This window comes from Pseudorasbora parva, chromosome 23, assembly GCF_024679245.1.
Source record: "Pseudorasbora parva isolate DD20220531a chromosome 23, ASM2467924v1, whole genome shotgun sequence".
Classification (NCBI taxonomy): Eukaryota; Metazoa; Chordata; class Actinopteri; order Cypriniformes; family Gobionidae; genus Pseudorasbora; species Pseudorasbora parva.
Window position 1 is genome coordinate 8,364,838 of NC_090194.1, and position 12,483 is coordinate 8,377,320.

Below are 12,483 nucleotides of genomic sequence, written 5' to 3' on the forward strand. Positions count from 1 at the left end.
GGGATATTGTAAGAACTCAACTGAACAAAATATATAACACTGGCCTGGTGGTTTTTGGATATTTTACTTCAAAAATTCTACATAGTGCACTTTAACGTAGACAATGACCTACCACTTTTCCTTAAAACGAGCCTAATAATATGAATAGATCTTGATGAGCAGGTGGCTGAGAGACAAGTCCAAAAGGACGGCCTGCAAAGTGTAAAACTCGAAAAGTGTTACTACACAAATAGACAAAGAGCTCCAATGTCTTTTTGAGGAAATGCAAAAGCTTTAAAAAAAAAATTCTCCTCCCATCCTAAACTTTTTTCACCACCACGTCCCTTTAGGGGCTTAGCCTTCAGAATATAACTAGATCTAATTTGACCATTATTATAATTCATATAATTTGACCAATTATTATTATAATAAGAATAAGCAATTAACTCTTTAAATGTATGAAACGGAAACAAAACTATACACAATGCCAGTCTTTAGTATGGTCAAACTGACATGATATCACTTTTTTTGCACAATACTTTTTTTTTTTTTGAAAGCAAAGTCTGTATTACAAGCTTTTATTCCAGGAAACTACTGGAATCATTTTAAATAGAAAAAAAAAACATTCATAATTCCAGTTACATGTAACTGCTCCATGTTTGTCTTATAAACAGTGAGTTTCCAACCTCCTCCCTATAGATATGTACAGGCTGGTGTTTCTAACAGCAACAAAAGCAGCCCACTGGAGCTGAACCATGCATTCCCACAATGCACTCCTCTGCTCTTACCAGCAATGACCCCGGAGGCCAGAGTGGACACGACGGGCGTCTTCTTCTCGCTCACCCGTGCCAGAAACGAGAAGAGCAGACCGTCCCGGGCCATGGCAAAGATTATACGTGGGAGGGGGAACAAGGACCCCAAGAGACTGATCATGGGATGATCAAAAAAAGGAAGAGAGCAGAAAAGAAAATAGAAATAAACACATAAGCCAACTGGGCAGCTGCCAGAGATTGTGTCAAAGGCAGAAAGGGGATAAATCAAGTTTATTCATGAAAAATGTAATCTTTTTAAAGCTTTTGGGGGCAGGTTGCATGACCCTGATCATGCTAGCCAAGTTCAATGCGGCGAAAATGTTGTTTTTCCATGCGACATGCTCAAGTGGACGGAGGCACGATACCGCAAACGCAACGCGACGTCAGTATATTAGTAGCATTAAAATTAGTTCTCACCTGCGACAAAACCTGCTGTTATAGTGGCAGGTAAGGGTGTTTTTGTTCTCTCGCTGATCACAGCCATGTATTTGAAGAGCAGGCCATCGTCAGCCATGGCCCAGATGACTCGGGGCATGGGGAACATGGCGCCAAGCAGACTGCCGCGAGAGACGGAGAAAACAAACCATGCCATGCAAAAGAGAGACACAGACACAGTGCATTCATACCCTGCTGTGGTGTTATTATAAGATAGATACATGCCACAAATAGGCCACCTCCACCAATCAGAAGAGAGATTAGACCACCCACATAAAGATAATATATTTGTAAGAGCATTAGCATCAACCTCTTGGCATCCAAGAGTAAATTTGTAATGACACAAAGGATGATTTTAATGGTGAAGCGTGTAATTTCTTAAGCACTAGTGGTAAACAAGTGGCATTGCACAAATAATGATGCATGTACCACCACTTCCGCCTTAGGTGACCACTCAAACAAACAGGGCAATGTTTTGAAAGCGCCACATAGCCACAGCGATTGCTCTTCTGGGAAATCAGCCTACAAATACACACTTCTAATTAAACGTCTGAGATTCACAAGCACAGGCTTTTACCAGTGATATGGTCATTTACACCAAGAATAATAACTATGAATATAACTACATTTGTGTCCACACCAACAGATAATAACATTCTCTTTATATTATTGTGCGCTTTATTATTTACCGTTTTATCATATTACATATATTTGAGTTTCCTGAAAGTTACGTTATATTGCTTCTCTGTGCGTTCGCTCGGCGGCACTTGTTGAGACACTTGTTGCACATTGCAGCTAGATCGATATTAGGCATGGTAAAACATGGTACTCGCGGTAAATCAAGAAAACAAGATTTAAACAGTATGACTAACTGTTGAGCTATATAACAATGATTCGTTTTCTGTTGATTAATGTATCCAAACAGGTGCTCACCTGTCTAATAAAACACATACTATATTAAAGAGTCTTTGGTGTGTCCATGATTTCCACAAAATCGAGCGTAACGCAGGTATGATGTCAGTGATAGGTGACACACAGACATGGTACGTGTCCTGGTTAACATGGCTTATTTCTCTGGATTTAAAAATTCCTGGAAACATTTTGGATAATGCAAGTAAACAAGTCAACAAAATATATAACTTTGTTAAATCTTACATATTGTGCCTTTAAGTGGGTGAAAAAATATGAAAGTGATCCAATGATATTGTGTTGTTATCATTATAGCTGTGGTGTGGGCTGTTTCTATATAATTATGAAAACTATTGGTTCAATTTTGTGTTCTCCTCAACTAAAATATTATTTTTTGTCAACTAAAATTAAATGCTCAAAATTAATGAACATGACAAGAGGTAATATTGATTATGACATTAGCAGGATTTAGTAGCAAATAAACCATACATCAATAAACAGATTATATCATATTCAAAGTTTTTTGTTTATCATGATATCATGTACATCAGATAAATCTGCAAGTAAAACCTAATTATACACATTGATCGAATAAGCTGACCAGACTTCATGACGATATTCATAAGTAGGTAGGTGTTTGAACATATAAAATTACACACTTCACTTTTGAATGAACTCCAAAATAGCATTTTAATATTGAAAATTCCAAAGTCTAAAGAGAAAAATGGCAATAATTCTCTACTTCAGCACTGTAGCTACTTAGGTTTTCATTAGTTACTCTGAAGTTGTTAGAAGAATGAGAAGTTTAGGACTCGGCTAGATCATGCAGAAGACTTTTCCCTATAGGTTACACACAGTTCATGCATCATAGTAAAAACATTTCTGAGCATCAACATCTGCTGCATATACATGTAGGCCATAACTATTTGACTAATTACTGCCAGACATTTATGGACAGAAAAAATGTGGCATGATGTCTTATTCCCACTCATGGCCTGGAGAAACTGGATTCATAACTCAGCACCCCAAATTTCCTTCCGTATTTTTAGCAAGGGGCTCATATGAGCTGCCTCAGATAAATATACACACACACCGTCACACAATTTCGTCCCGGACTGCACTCTCTCAACCTCCCTTGGGTTGTCAGAGTTCACTTAGTAAAATGTAATGACTGGACTGGTCAACATCCTAAAGGTTGTGCTTTCAAAAGGACTGAGGTCTTTTAAACAGCAACCAGGCTTGAGGGTAAATACATCAATTCATTTCAAGGAACATGGGTAATTATTCATTTCAAGTACATTTTTATTGCTCTACCATTCAGGGGCTGGTTTACTCTAAACTGGGCCATAGTGTTTTAAAACGACTCGTAGGATTGGTGCTTACCTGGTGGACAGGGCGCAAAGGGAGCCTACCGCCACAGCGTACGTGGCTCCTTCCCAGCCAACATACTTAAAGGCAGCAGGAAGAGGGCTGTTTTTATCCAGCATGTAATATGGCATCATCATTGTGAGGGCGGCCGATACACCAAAGTAAGCCACAAAGCAGATGAGGAGGGAGGAGACGATCCCGATGGGAATGGCTCTCTGGGGGTTTTTCACTTCCTCACCTGTGATATTGAACAAGATATTGTGAGACACAGTGGTGAGTTATGGAAAACTGCATGTTGCAGGCTGGACTCGAACCTCAATCATCCATATAAGAACAAAGGCCCAACATTTCAGTAGCTAATTGCTACATAAATCACAGTACCAATAACATAGTCTGATCAAAGGAGGCCATAAACAGACGTTTGCCTAGCCTATCAAATAACAAGAGTTCTTAGATAGTTTTTCCCACCCAAGAGAACATTAATGTAACAAGACACCAGTTTATTTTCAACTCTTTACATTATTAATATGTGGGGATTTAATTTTGTCCCATCCTATCTCATGACACGTCTGATCTTTATTGTGTGAAATAAAAAACGGATAGAGGGTTGGTTGTCTTTTAATTAGTGCCTCTACAAACACTATGGAAGTTTCCGAGTAAGATTAAAAAATTATTATTCAATGGGTACTTGTGGGATAATTAAAATAAGAATAATTTAGTCTCCCTAAAAGTGAGAAATAAAGTGACATACACTGTCAGACAGTAAGCTTCAATTACAAAAAATATATAAAGTTGCAATTACAAGAAATAAAGTTGTCATTATGAGGAATGTAGTCACCGTTGCCTTTTTATTTAATTTATTTAATTTAATAGGTTTCCATAAAATACAGTATATGATACAAAATCCCCCATTCTTTGTTTCAATTTGATCTCTCTAATGTAAATTAATTTAATGTCTTTTGTCATTATTTATTGTAAGCCAAACTTTGTGGCAGTTTTTGGGTCAGTGAGATTTTTTAAAGAAATAAATACTTTTATATAGCAAGGATGCATTGAACTGATCAAATGTGACAGTAAAGACATTTATAATGTTACAAACTATTTCTATTTCAAATACGGTGAGTACGGAAAGTATTCATACCCCCGAATTTTGCACTCTTTGTTTTATTGCAGTCATTTGCTAAAATCATTTAAGGTAAAAAAAAATTCTCTCATTAATGTACACACAGCACCCCATATTGACAGAAAAACACAGAATTGTTGACATTTTTGCTGATTTTTAAAAATAGAAACACTGAAATATCACATGGCCCTAAGTATTCAGACCCTTTGCTCAGTATTTAGTAGAATCACCCTTTTGATCTAATACAGCCATGAGTCTTTTTGGGAAAGATGCAACACGTTTTTCACACCTGGAATTGGGAATCCTCTGCCATTCCTCCTTGCAGATTCTCTCCAGTTCTGTCAGGTTGCATGGTAAACGATGGTGGACAGCCATTTTCAGGTCTCTCCAGAGATGCTCAATTGGATTCAAGTCAGGGCTCTGTTCGCTCTTCGTTATTTTAGCTGTGTGCTTAGGGTCATTGTCTTGTTGGAAGGTGAACCTTCGGCCCAGTCTGAGGTCTTGAGCACTCTGGAGAAGGTTTTTGTCCAGGATATCCCTGCACTTGGCCACATTCATCCTTCCATTGATTGCAACAAGTTATCCTGTCCCTGCAGCTGAAAACACCCCCACAGCATGATGCTGCCACCACCATGCTTCACTGCTGGGACTGTATTGGACAGGTGATATTTTTCTTCACACATACCGCTTAGAATTCAGGCCAAAAAGTTCTATCTTGGTCTCATCAGACCAGAGAATCTTATTTCTCACCATCTTGGAGTCCTTCAGGTGTTTATTTTAGCAAACTTTCATGTGTCTTGCATTGAGGAGAGGCTTCCGTCAAGCCACTCTGCCATAAAGCCCAGACTGGTAGAGGGCTTCAGTGATGGTTGACTTTCTACAACTTTCTCCCATCTGCTGACTGCATCTCTGGAGCTCAGCCACAGTAATCTTTGTGTTCTTCTTTACTGCTCTCACCAAGGCTCTTCTCCTCCGATAGCTCAGTTTGGCCAGATGGCCAGCTCTAGGAAGGGTTCTGGTCCTCCCAAATGTCATCCATTTAAGGATTATGGAGGCCACTGTGCACTTAGGAACCTTAAACGCAGCAGACATATTTTTGTAACCATGGCCAGATCTGTGCCTTGCCACAATTCTGTCTCTGAGCACTTTAGGCCGTTCCTTTGACCTCGTGATTCTCATTTGACATACACTGTGAGCTGTAAGGTCTTATAAAGACAGGTGTGTGGCTTTCCTAATCAAGTACAATCAGTATAATCAAACACAGCTGGACTCAAATGAAGGTGGTGAACCATCTCAAGGATGAAATGAAAAAATGGACAGCAACTGAGTTAAATATATGAGTGTTATCACAAAGGGTCTGAATACTTAGGATCATGTGATATTTCCGTTTTTCTTTTTTAATAAATCTGAAAAAAAATTTTTTAACAATTCTGTGTTTTTCTGTCAATATGGGGTGTTGTGTGTACATTAATGAGAAAACAAATTTTAACCTAAATTAGTTTAGCAAATGGCTGCAATAAGAGTGAAAATTTGAAGGGGGTCTGAATACTTTCCGTACCCACTGTAAATGCGTTTGTTTTCAACTTTCTATTCATCAAATATGTCTAAAAAATCTTATATGCTTTCAACATTGGTAACAAGAAATGGTTTGTGATCACAAAATCAGCATATTAGAATGATTTCTGACGGATCATGTGACATTGAAGAATAAATTAAATGTTATTAAATGTTTCCCAATATAATTGCCTTTACTGTATTTTTGATCAAATAAATGCAGCCTTAATAAAAATTTGAGACTTTTCAAAAAACTAAAAATCTTACAGACCCCAAACTTTTGAACAGAAGTGAACAAGAGATTTACATGAAAGGGGTCATGAACTGCATTGTTTTATTGTTGTAGGTTTCCTGTAATACACTTACAATGTTAGTACGGTTTTTACATAAAAAATGGTCATTATTTAGAAATAAAATCATTTTTCCTATGCTGATTTTAGCCCTTTACTCAGACTTCAGTGTAAACGCCCACTGCTGTGATTGGCTAATATGAATTAGTAAAGTATAACGTGTAACTCTATTGAAAACTTTTAGCATTTTTTTATTTAGTTTTTACAATTACAGCTCTCAAGTTTAACTAATCATTAAAAAAATGGATTATATTTAGATCTATGACATTATATTTAGATTGTGACATGAAAGTTTGTAGTGATTATTACAGGTGTTTTGGAGCAAGTCCACAACTCAGTCACTGATAAACCTGTGCTGTTCGATTGACAGCTCCAGCGATTGTAAAGGGAGTGTTATTTGATCGCTTTCCATATACAGTATAATGTAACTACTTCAGCTCTGCGCCCCCCATTTGGGTCCAAATTTGCATATGTCTTAATTATTCTAAATATGCGGCAGAGCAGATTGTTTTCACCCTACTAAGAGAAACAATGTGAAGTTACTCTTCTCTCCTTGTCATCTCACTAACACACCAGTGGGCGGGGCGAAAGTTGCAATGAGGAAGTTGGCGTTGCACATTCCACAACGAGTCGTTATCTAGGCTTGGTAACAATAATAGCTGTTTTGGACTAACAAGGAGGTTTTCAATTTGCACGTTTTCAGGATATTCTTACAATATGACAACCTCTCATATGTCAAAAGCTCAAGGTAAATTTGATTTCTCAGTTCATGACTCCTTTAATTCAGCTACATTTAATTGTGCCATTAAGAAGCATTGAAGCTAGAAAATGCCTCGGCTGCTGCAGTGAGTAGTGTGAGCATGATCGCTTTTAGCAAAAGTTCCTGTGGTTTGACCTTGCGCAGGGCACTACATAAAACAGAGGAGTAGTGTGTTCATGCCAGCAGTGGCAGAGAGAGCACAGGAACATGGGTAAATTACCATTCCTGACCAGCGTGTAGATGAGGAGGGGTTACTGAATGTGAACCACAGCTACAGGGAGGGAAACAAGTCCAGACAAACCCTGACACACTCCAGCCAATCGAATGCAAGAGAATGTGGGGGAGTGAGCCGCCATAAAAGAGGGGGGCCAGAAGCAAACCATAAGCAGAAATCCACTGAGAATATCCATGCAAGACGATTATAAACATAAAGGGAACTCTAAATAACCTTGACCAAAGCAACATGGACGCAAGCCAAATATGTAGGTAACATAATAGCCTCACTGTTGTACTAATGTAGCGTTTATATGTAGAAAACATAGTTCTTGCGCAATTTAACCTCACTTGCTGACCTGCATCATATATTTGACCTTTTCAAGTGAATTCAGGAGAAAACAGATGCCTCATAAGATTAGACATTAGAAAACAGATGCTTTCACAAAGATTTGAGAGCACTGGAGTTCAGAGTGATCATGTGGTACCTGTGGTGGCAATGCAGTCGAACCCAACGAAGGCGTAAAAGCAGGTAGCCGCCCCTGATAAGACCCCCGAGAAGCCAAAAGGCATGAACCCACCTTCACCCAGCATCTCTTTCGAAGGCAGGGGCTGTGTGGCACTGGTCGGAGAGAGTAATGTAGAAGCATGACATTTTTTAGCATGACATTTGAATTTGAAAGGGATAAACATAATAAAAAGGGAACTTTAACTGTAAAATATATGGAAACATACACTACCATTCAAAATATTGGGTCGTTTTTAAAAGAAGTCTCTTATGCACACTACGGTTGAATTTATTTGATCAAAGATACAGTAAAACAGTAATATTGGGAAATATTACAAAAACTATTTTTTATTTAAATATATTTTGAGATTTTGTTCCAGTGTTCTTTTTCCAGTGTTCCATGTTACATGATCCTTCAGAAATCATTCTAATAGATTCTACTCATTTCTTATTATTATCAGCAGCCATGTTTCTGTTAAAAAAAAAAAACCCACACAAATACACTCAAAATGCGTATACATTTTAAAAATGCTCAATGCGCATTGACTCAATGTGCTCAATTGAGTCAATGCGCATAAACCACAATGGAAACACATTTACCGAAGACACTTTTTGAGTCGCATCAAAACCGTCATGTGGCTTTGCACAATAGGACTGTATAACTGGACTAACCAGCAGACTGAACTTGTTGCACAGCATCTGAAAAATGTTGTTTTGGTCATTCTGAAATGCCAGAGCAAACTCTTGTCAAAGTGGCTCGGTATAATTATCCCTGTCTAATTTTAACACGACTGTGTACCCAAATAGCAGGCATCCGCCTCTAAAAGCAAGATAACCTGACCGCTTTTATTCCGTTTCATCTGCGCGCTGTGAGAAGCAAGTCAATTATTATGACAAAAGACCCACAGTGGGGCAACTTCAGCAGCAACTTTTCTTATTTTTTTTGTGATATCTGGTGCCAGATTATCAGGAAGTTAAGATTTTGTTCTCTTTGATTCACTGGATGGAAACAGTGCTTTATTTACAAAGGTTTTATGCCTTATTCCAATTTTGCACATAACTTAAATTAGCAACTTTGGAGGAAAACAGCATTTCCTCCAAGTTTCCTTGTTATCGACAAAGTGAATACGTGTAAAAAAAATTAAAAATAAATAAAAGGGTGTGCATATTGACATAATTCTTTAAAAAAATTAATTGTCACATAAGTTTTGTTGCATTGCTAAAAAAACCTGACCTAACAGTAACAAAATCATTTGATATGCAATTTAATTATATGAATACATATAATAGATTTAATGCACTTTTGAACTACAGGGAAACGGGAAAAAAGGCTATAACGACATTTGCAAAAACTGATCAATAATTGGCTTCTTCATCAGCTATATTGGTAAAAATTGATGTGCTAAACCTTTTTTCACCAAAAATAAAATTAAAATTAAAATACAAACCTTGGATGGAAATCTAGCTATAGAAAAGTGTATATCTGCTTATAATTTTGAGGAAACCATATAATATTTTTTTTCAGAAATCTTTGTAACATTATAAATTACTTAACTTTTGACCAATTTAAATATTCCTTGCTGAAAAAAATTATTAAACTCTTTAAAAAATAAAATCATACTGAGACCAAACTTTTGATTGGTAGTGTACATCTATAGAAGTCAAGTATCATCATCATCATCATATTTTTTTGAGATAATGTTGATAAAATGTTTGGCATATGATAAGATTACAAATGCACACAATAATACACAAAGAGCTTCCCTATGTTTGGATGTCATTTCATTTTCAATTCTGTTGATAGTATCCTCAAGAATTGCATACTCAAAGTTTTTTTTTTTTTTTTTCCAAGTCATGACTCACTTAAGGGTGGAATCAGTTCCGTTTAGAATCTCATCAGGGTCCAGGTGCCAGTTCTTCAGCGTACCTTTGACCAGGCCAGATACGACCATGAACAGCAGCACCAGAATGTTGATGCAGGTGAACACTTTATTGACCATGGCTGACTCCTTCACCCCGAAGGCCAGGAGGCCTACAGCAAACAAAACGTAGTTCAAAACACTACGGAGCAAAGTCAACACAAAGGGACGCTAAATATATACGTTGAAAAAAACTTTCATTTTCAGAATGAATGAGTGTGTTCACAATCACTGTTTTAAAATTAATATTTCATCTTTTAATAATGTATTTCACATGTTTTGCAGTAGAAGACAAAACATGAAAATTGCATGCCATATATTTATAGCATCGAATGGCCCTAAGGAATACACAATTCTGATTAGTCAGCTTACTATGTAATTGATGCTCTAGGCATGTTTTACCTGTGAGAGTGAGGATGATGAATACAGCGAATATATCTGGGTACTCTGCCAGAAGCCCCGGGGCGTTCATAGCCATGTGCTGTCGACAAAAATGCTCAATATGTTTTCCAATCAGCTCATCAAACGTTGCACTCCAGGCTCGGGCAACACTTGAGGTTCCTGAGAAAGTTTTACAGATTATTTAACATAAGACATAAAGAAAGAAAAACATTAGGACGTGTAAAAACCTTCACTATATCTCAGTTTACAGACTCACACATTTTGTGCCAGCTTACGAGGGCTTCACAATATATAATTTTAGCATTAATATTACGTTGTGCGCATCCGCGATAATTTCGGGATCATAGTTGATAAGTTATCCATACGGGGCAGCTGCACACCAGTTCAAAATTAACGTGTTTCTTGGATTAATTGCAAAGTTTAACCATCATAAAGTGAAAATGTATCATTTGCATGTGTTTTTAAGTCGCGTACACAGCATGCGAACACCAAATTCAGTTCTCGCTTCTTTTTTTGAGCTTTTTTGATTATTAACATTACTGTAGTATAAAGAAGAGCAGGGCAGAGTGTTGAGGAGCTGAGCAAGGCCGCTGGAGCGATTGTTACACAAACACCCGTCTCGCGAGCAGCGGGACTTTTATTATGAAGGAACACCATTTCTGCTTTTCTGGTCATGGGTATGAGGAAACGCATCTCTGTTTATTATATTAGATACATTTAAGATTGTTTCAAATGATATTATGACGTTACTCTGTGCGTTCGCTCAGCGGCTGCTGTGACACTTGTTCACACTGCTAAGAGTAAAGCGCTTTTGCCAAATAAACAGGAAACTGAGGGTAACGCAGATATGAAGCAATCGACAGGCGACTCCCTAAGAGGTCCCAGCTCCTTGGTTAAAATAGTAATTTTCTCACAATTTAAAAATAGTTGGAAACATTTGGGATATTGTAAGAACTAAACTGAACAAAATATATAACACTGACCTAGTGGTTTATGGAGTTTACTGCTAGCCATAGTGCACCTTTAACGGACACATGCATTGAAAATAAAATCAAAATGCCATTATGATAAACATAGTCGGTTATGTGTTGTAAACAATTAAGAAAGGAAACAGATAGATATGTTAGATTGGTCTGTGCATTGGTCTTAAAGGGATAGCAGACTAATGTACCCGCAGCTGTTTGTGTCACCAATGGTGATCAAACAACAAAAATAAATTGAAAGATACATTTTATTAATTAATTATACTAGTCATTTATACAGTGAAGCTTGTTACTTTTCATTTGATTATTCAATTGCTGTATCTGAATACAGTTATAAAAATGTATTAATACAGCTTAGATTTAGTTTAGAGGTTTTGCAGAAATAATGACTACATTAAAATAGAAAACATATATAGTACTGTATGCCTATTGAAAAAATGCCTGTAGTTGTTTAACATTCACAGTGATATAGTGTGTCATCTCACCTATAACATATGAAAGTATAAGGTTCCAGCCAGTTATAAAGGCCCATAGTTCTCCTACAGTCACGTAGCTGTACAGGTACGCCGAGCCCGTTTTCGGCACTCTTGCCCCAAACTCTGCATAACAGAGGCCCGCGAGCACTGAGGCCAGGGCCGCGATGAGGAACGACAGCACGATGGCCGGTCCGGAGTTTTCCCTTGCCACAGCACCGGCAAGGACATACACCCCAGCTCCCAAAGTGCTTCCCACACCAAGAGCCACCAGGTCAAAGGTGTTCAGGCATCGGGAGAGACGGGATTCCTCCGAGTTGCAATTGACAACCTTCACCCTCAGCAGCTGCTTCCCGAAACGCAAAAGCTTTTTCAAAACCATTGCGGATTCGATCTGACGTCAGCCTCTTTTTGTGCTTCGTTTTATTGCCGCTTCACTCCCTCAGAGTTTAGAATGTTGTTAAGACGTGTTGCTTATCTGTGAAAAGAAAACAAGAGTAATTAACTGGCAGTGGCAATCTATAAATTGTCGATTATGTCAAATGATCTGGAGGAAAAATATATCAGCCGCAGTATCATTTCAGTATTTCAAGGATATCAGTATCATTCCTTTAAAAAAAGGGTTTACAAAGCCTTTATGTATAATGCATAATAAAAGTATTTATAATGCATTGTCATCTCATGAATAATTGTAA

The 12,483-nt window shown here is 37.6% G+C and overlaps 1 protein-coding gene across 2 annotated transcripts in view; it reads right to left on the minus strand.

Annotated features, from left to right (window-relative positions):
- The window catches only part of slc7a1a (solute carrier family 7 member 1a), a 32,538-nt gene that overhangs the window by 7,123 nt on the left and 12,932 nt on the right, over window positions 1-12,483 (minus strand). Inside the window, exons 2-7 of one of the 2 annotated variants that reach the window (XM_067433332.1) lie at window positions 11,801-12,266; window positions 10,333-10,491; window positions 9,875-10,043; window positions 7,992-8,125; window positions 3,519-3,741; window positions 768-904 (exon numbers count right to left, since the gene is read on the minus strand). In XM_067433332.1, coding sequence (XP_067289433.1) covers window positions 768-904; window positions 3,519-3,741; window positions 7,992-8,125; window positions 9,875-10,043; window positions 10,333-10,491; window positions 11,801-12,170 — 1,192 coding nt within the window. In that variant the 5' untranslated portion in view covers window positions 12,171-12,266. Of the gene's footprint in view, window positions 1-767; window positions 905-1,208; window positions 1,349-3,518; window positions 3,742-7,991; window positions 8,126-9,874; window positions 10,044-10,332; window positions 10,492-11,800; window positions 12,267-12,483 lie in introns of both variants that reach the window. The other variant, XM_067433331.1, reaches the window with a different exon arrangement.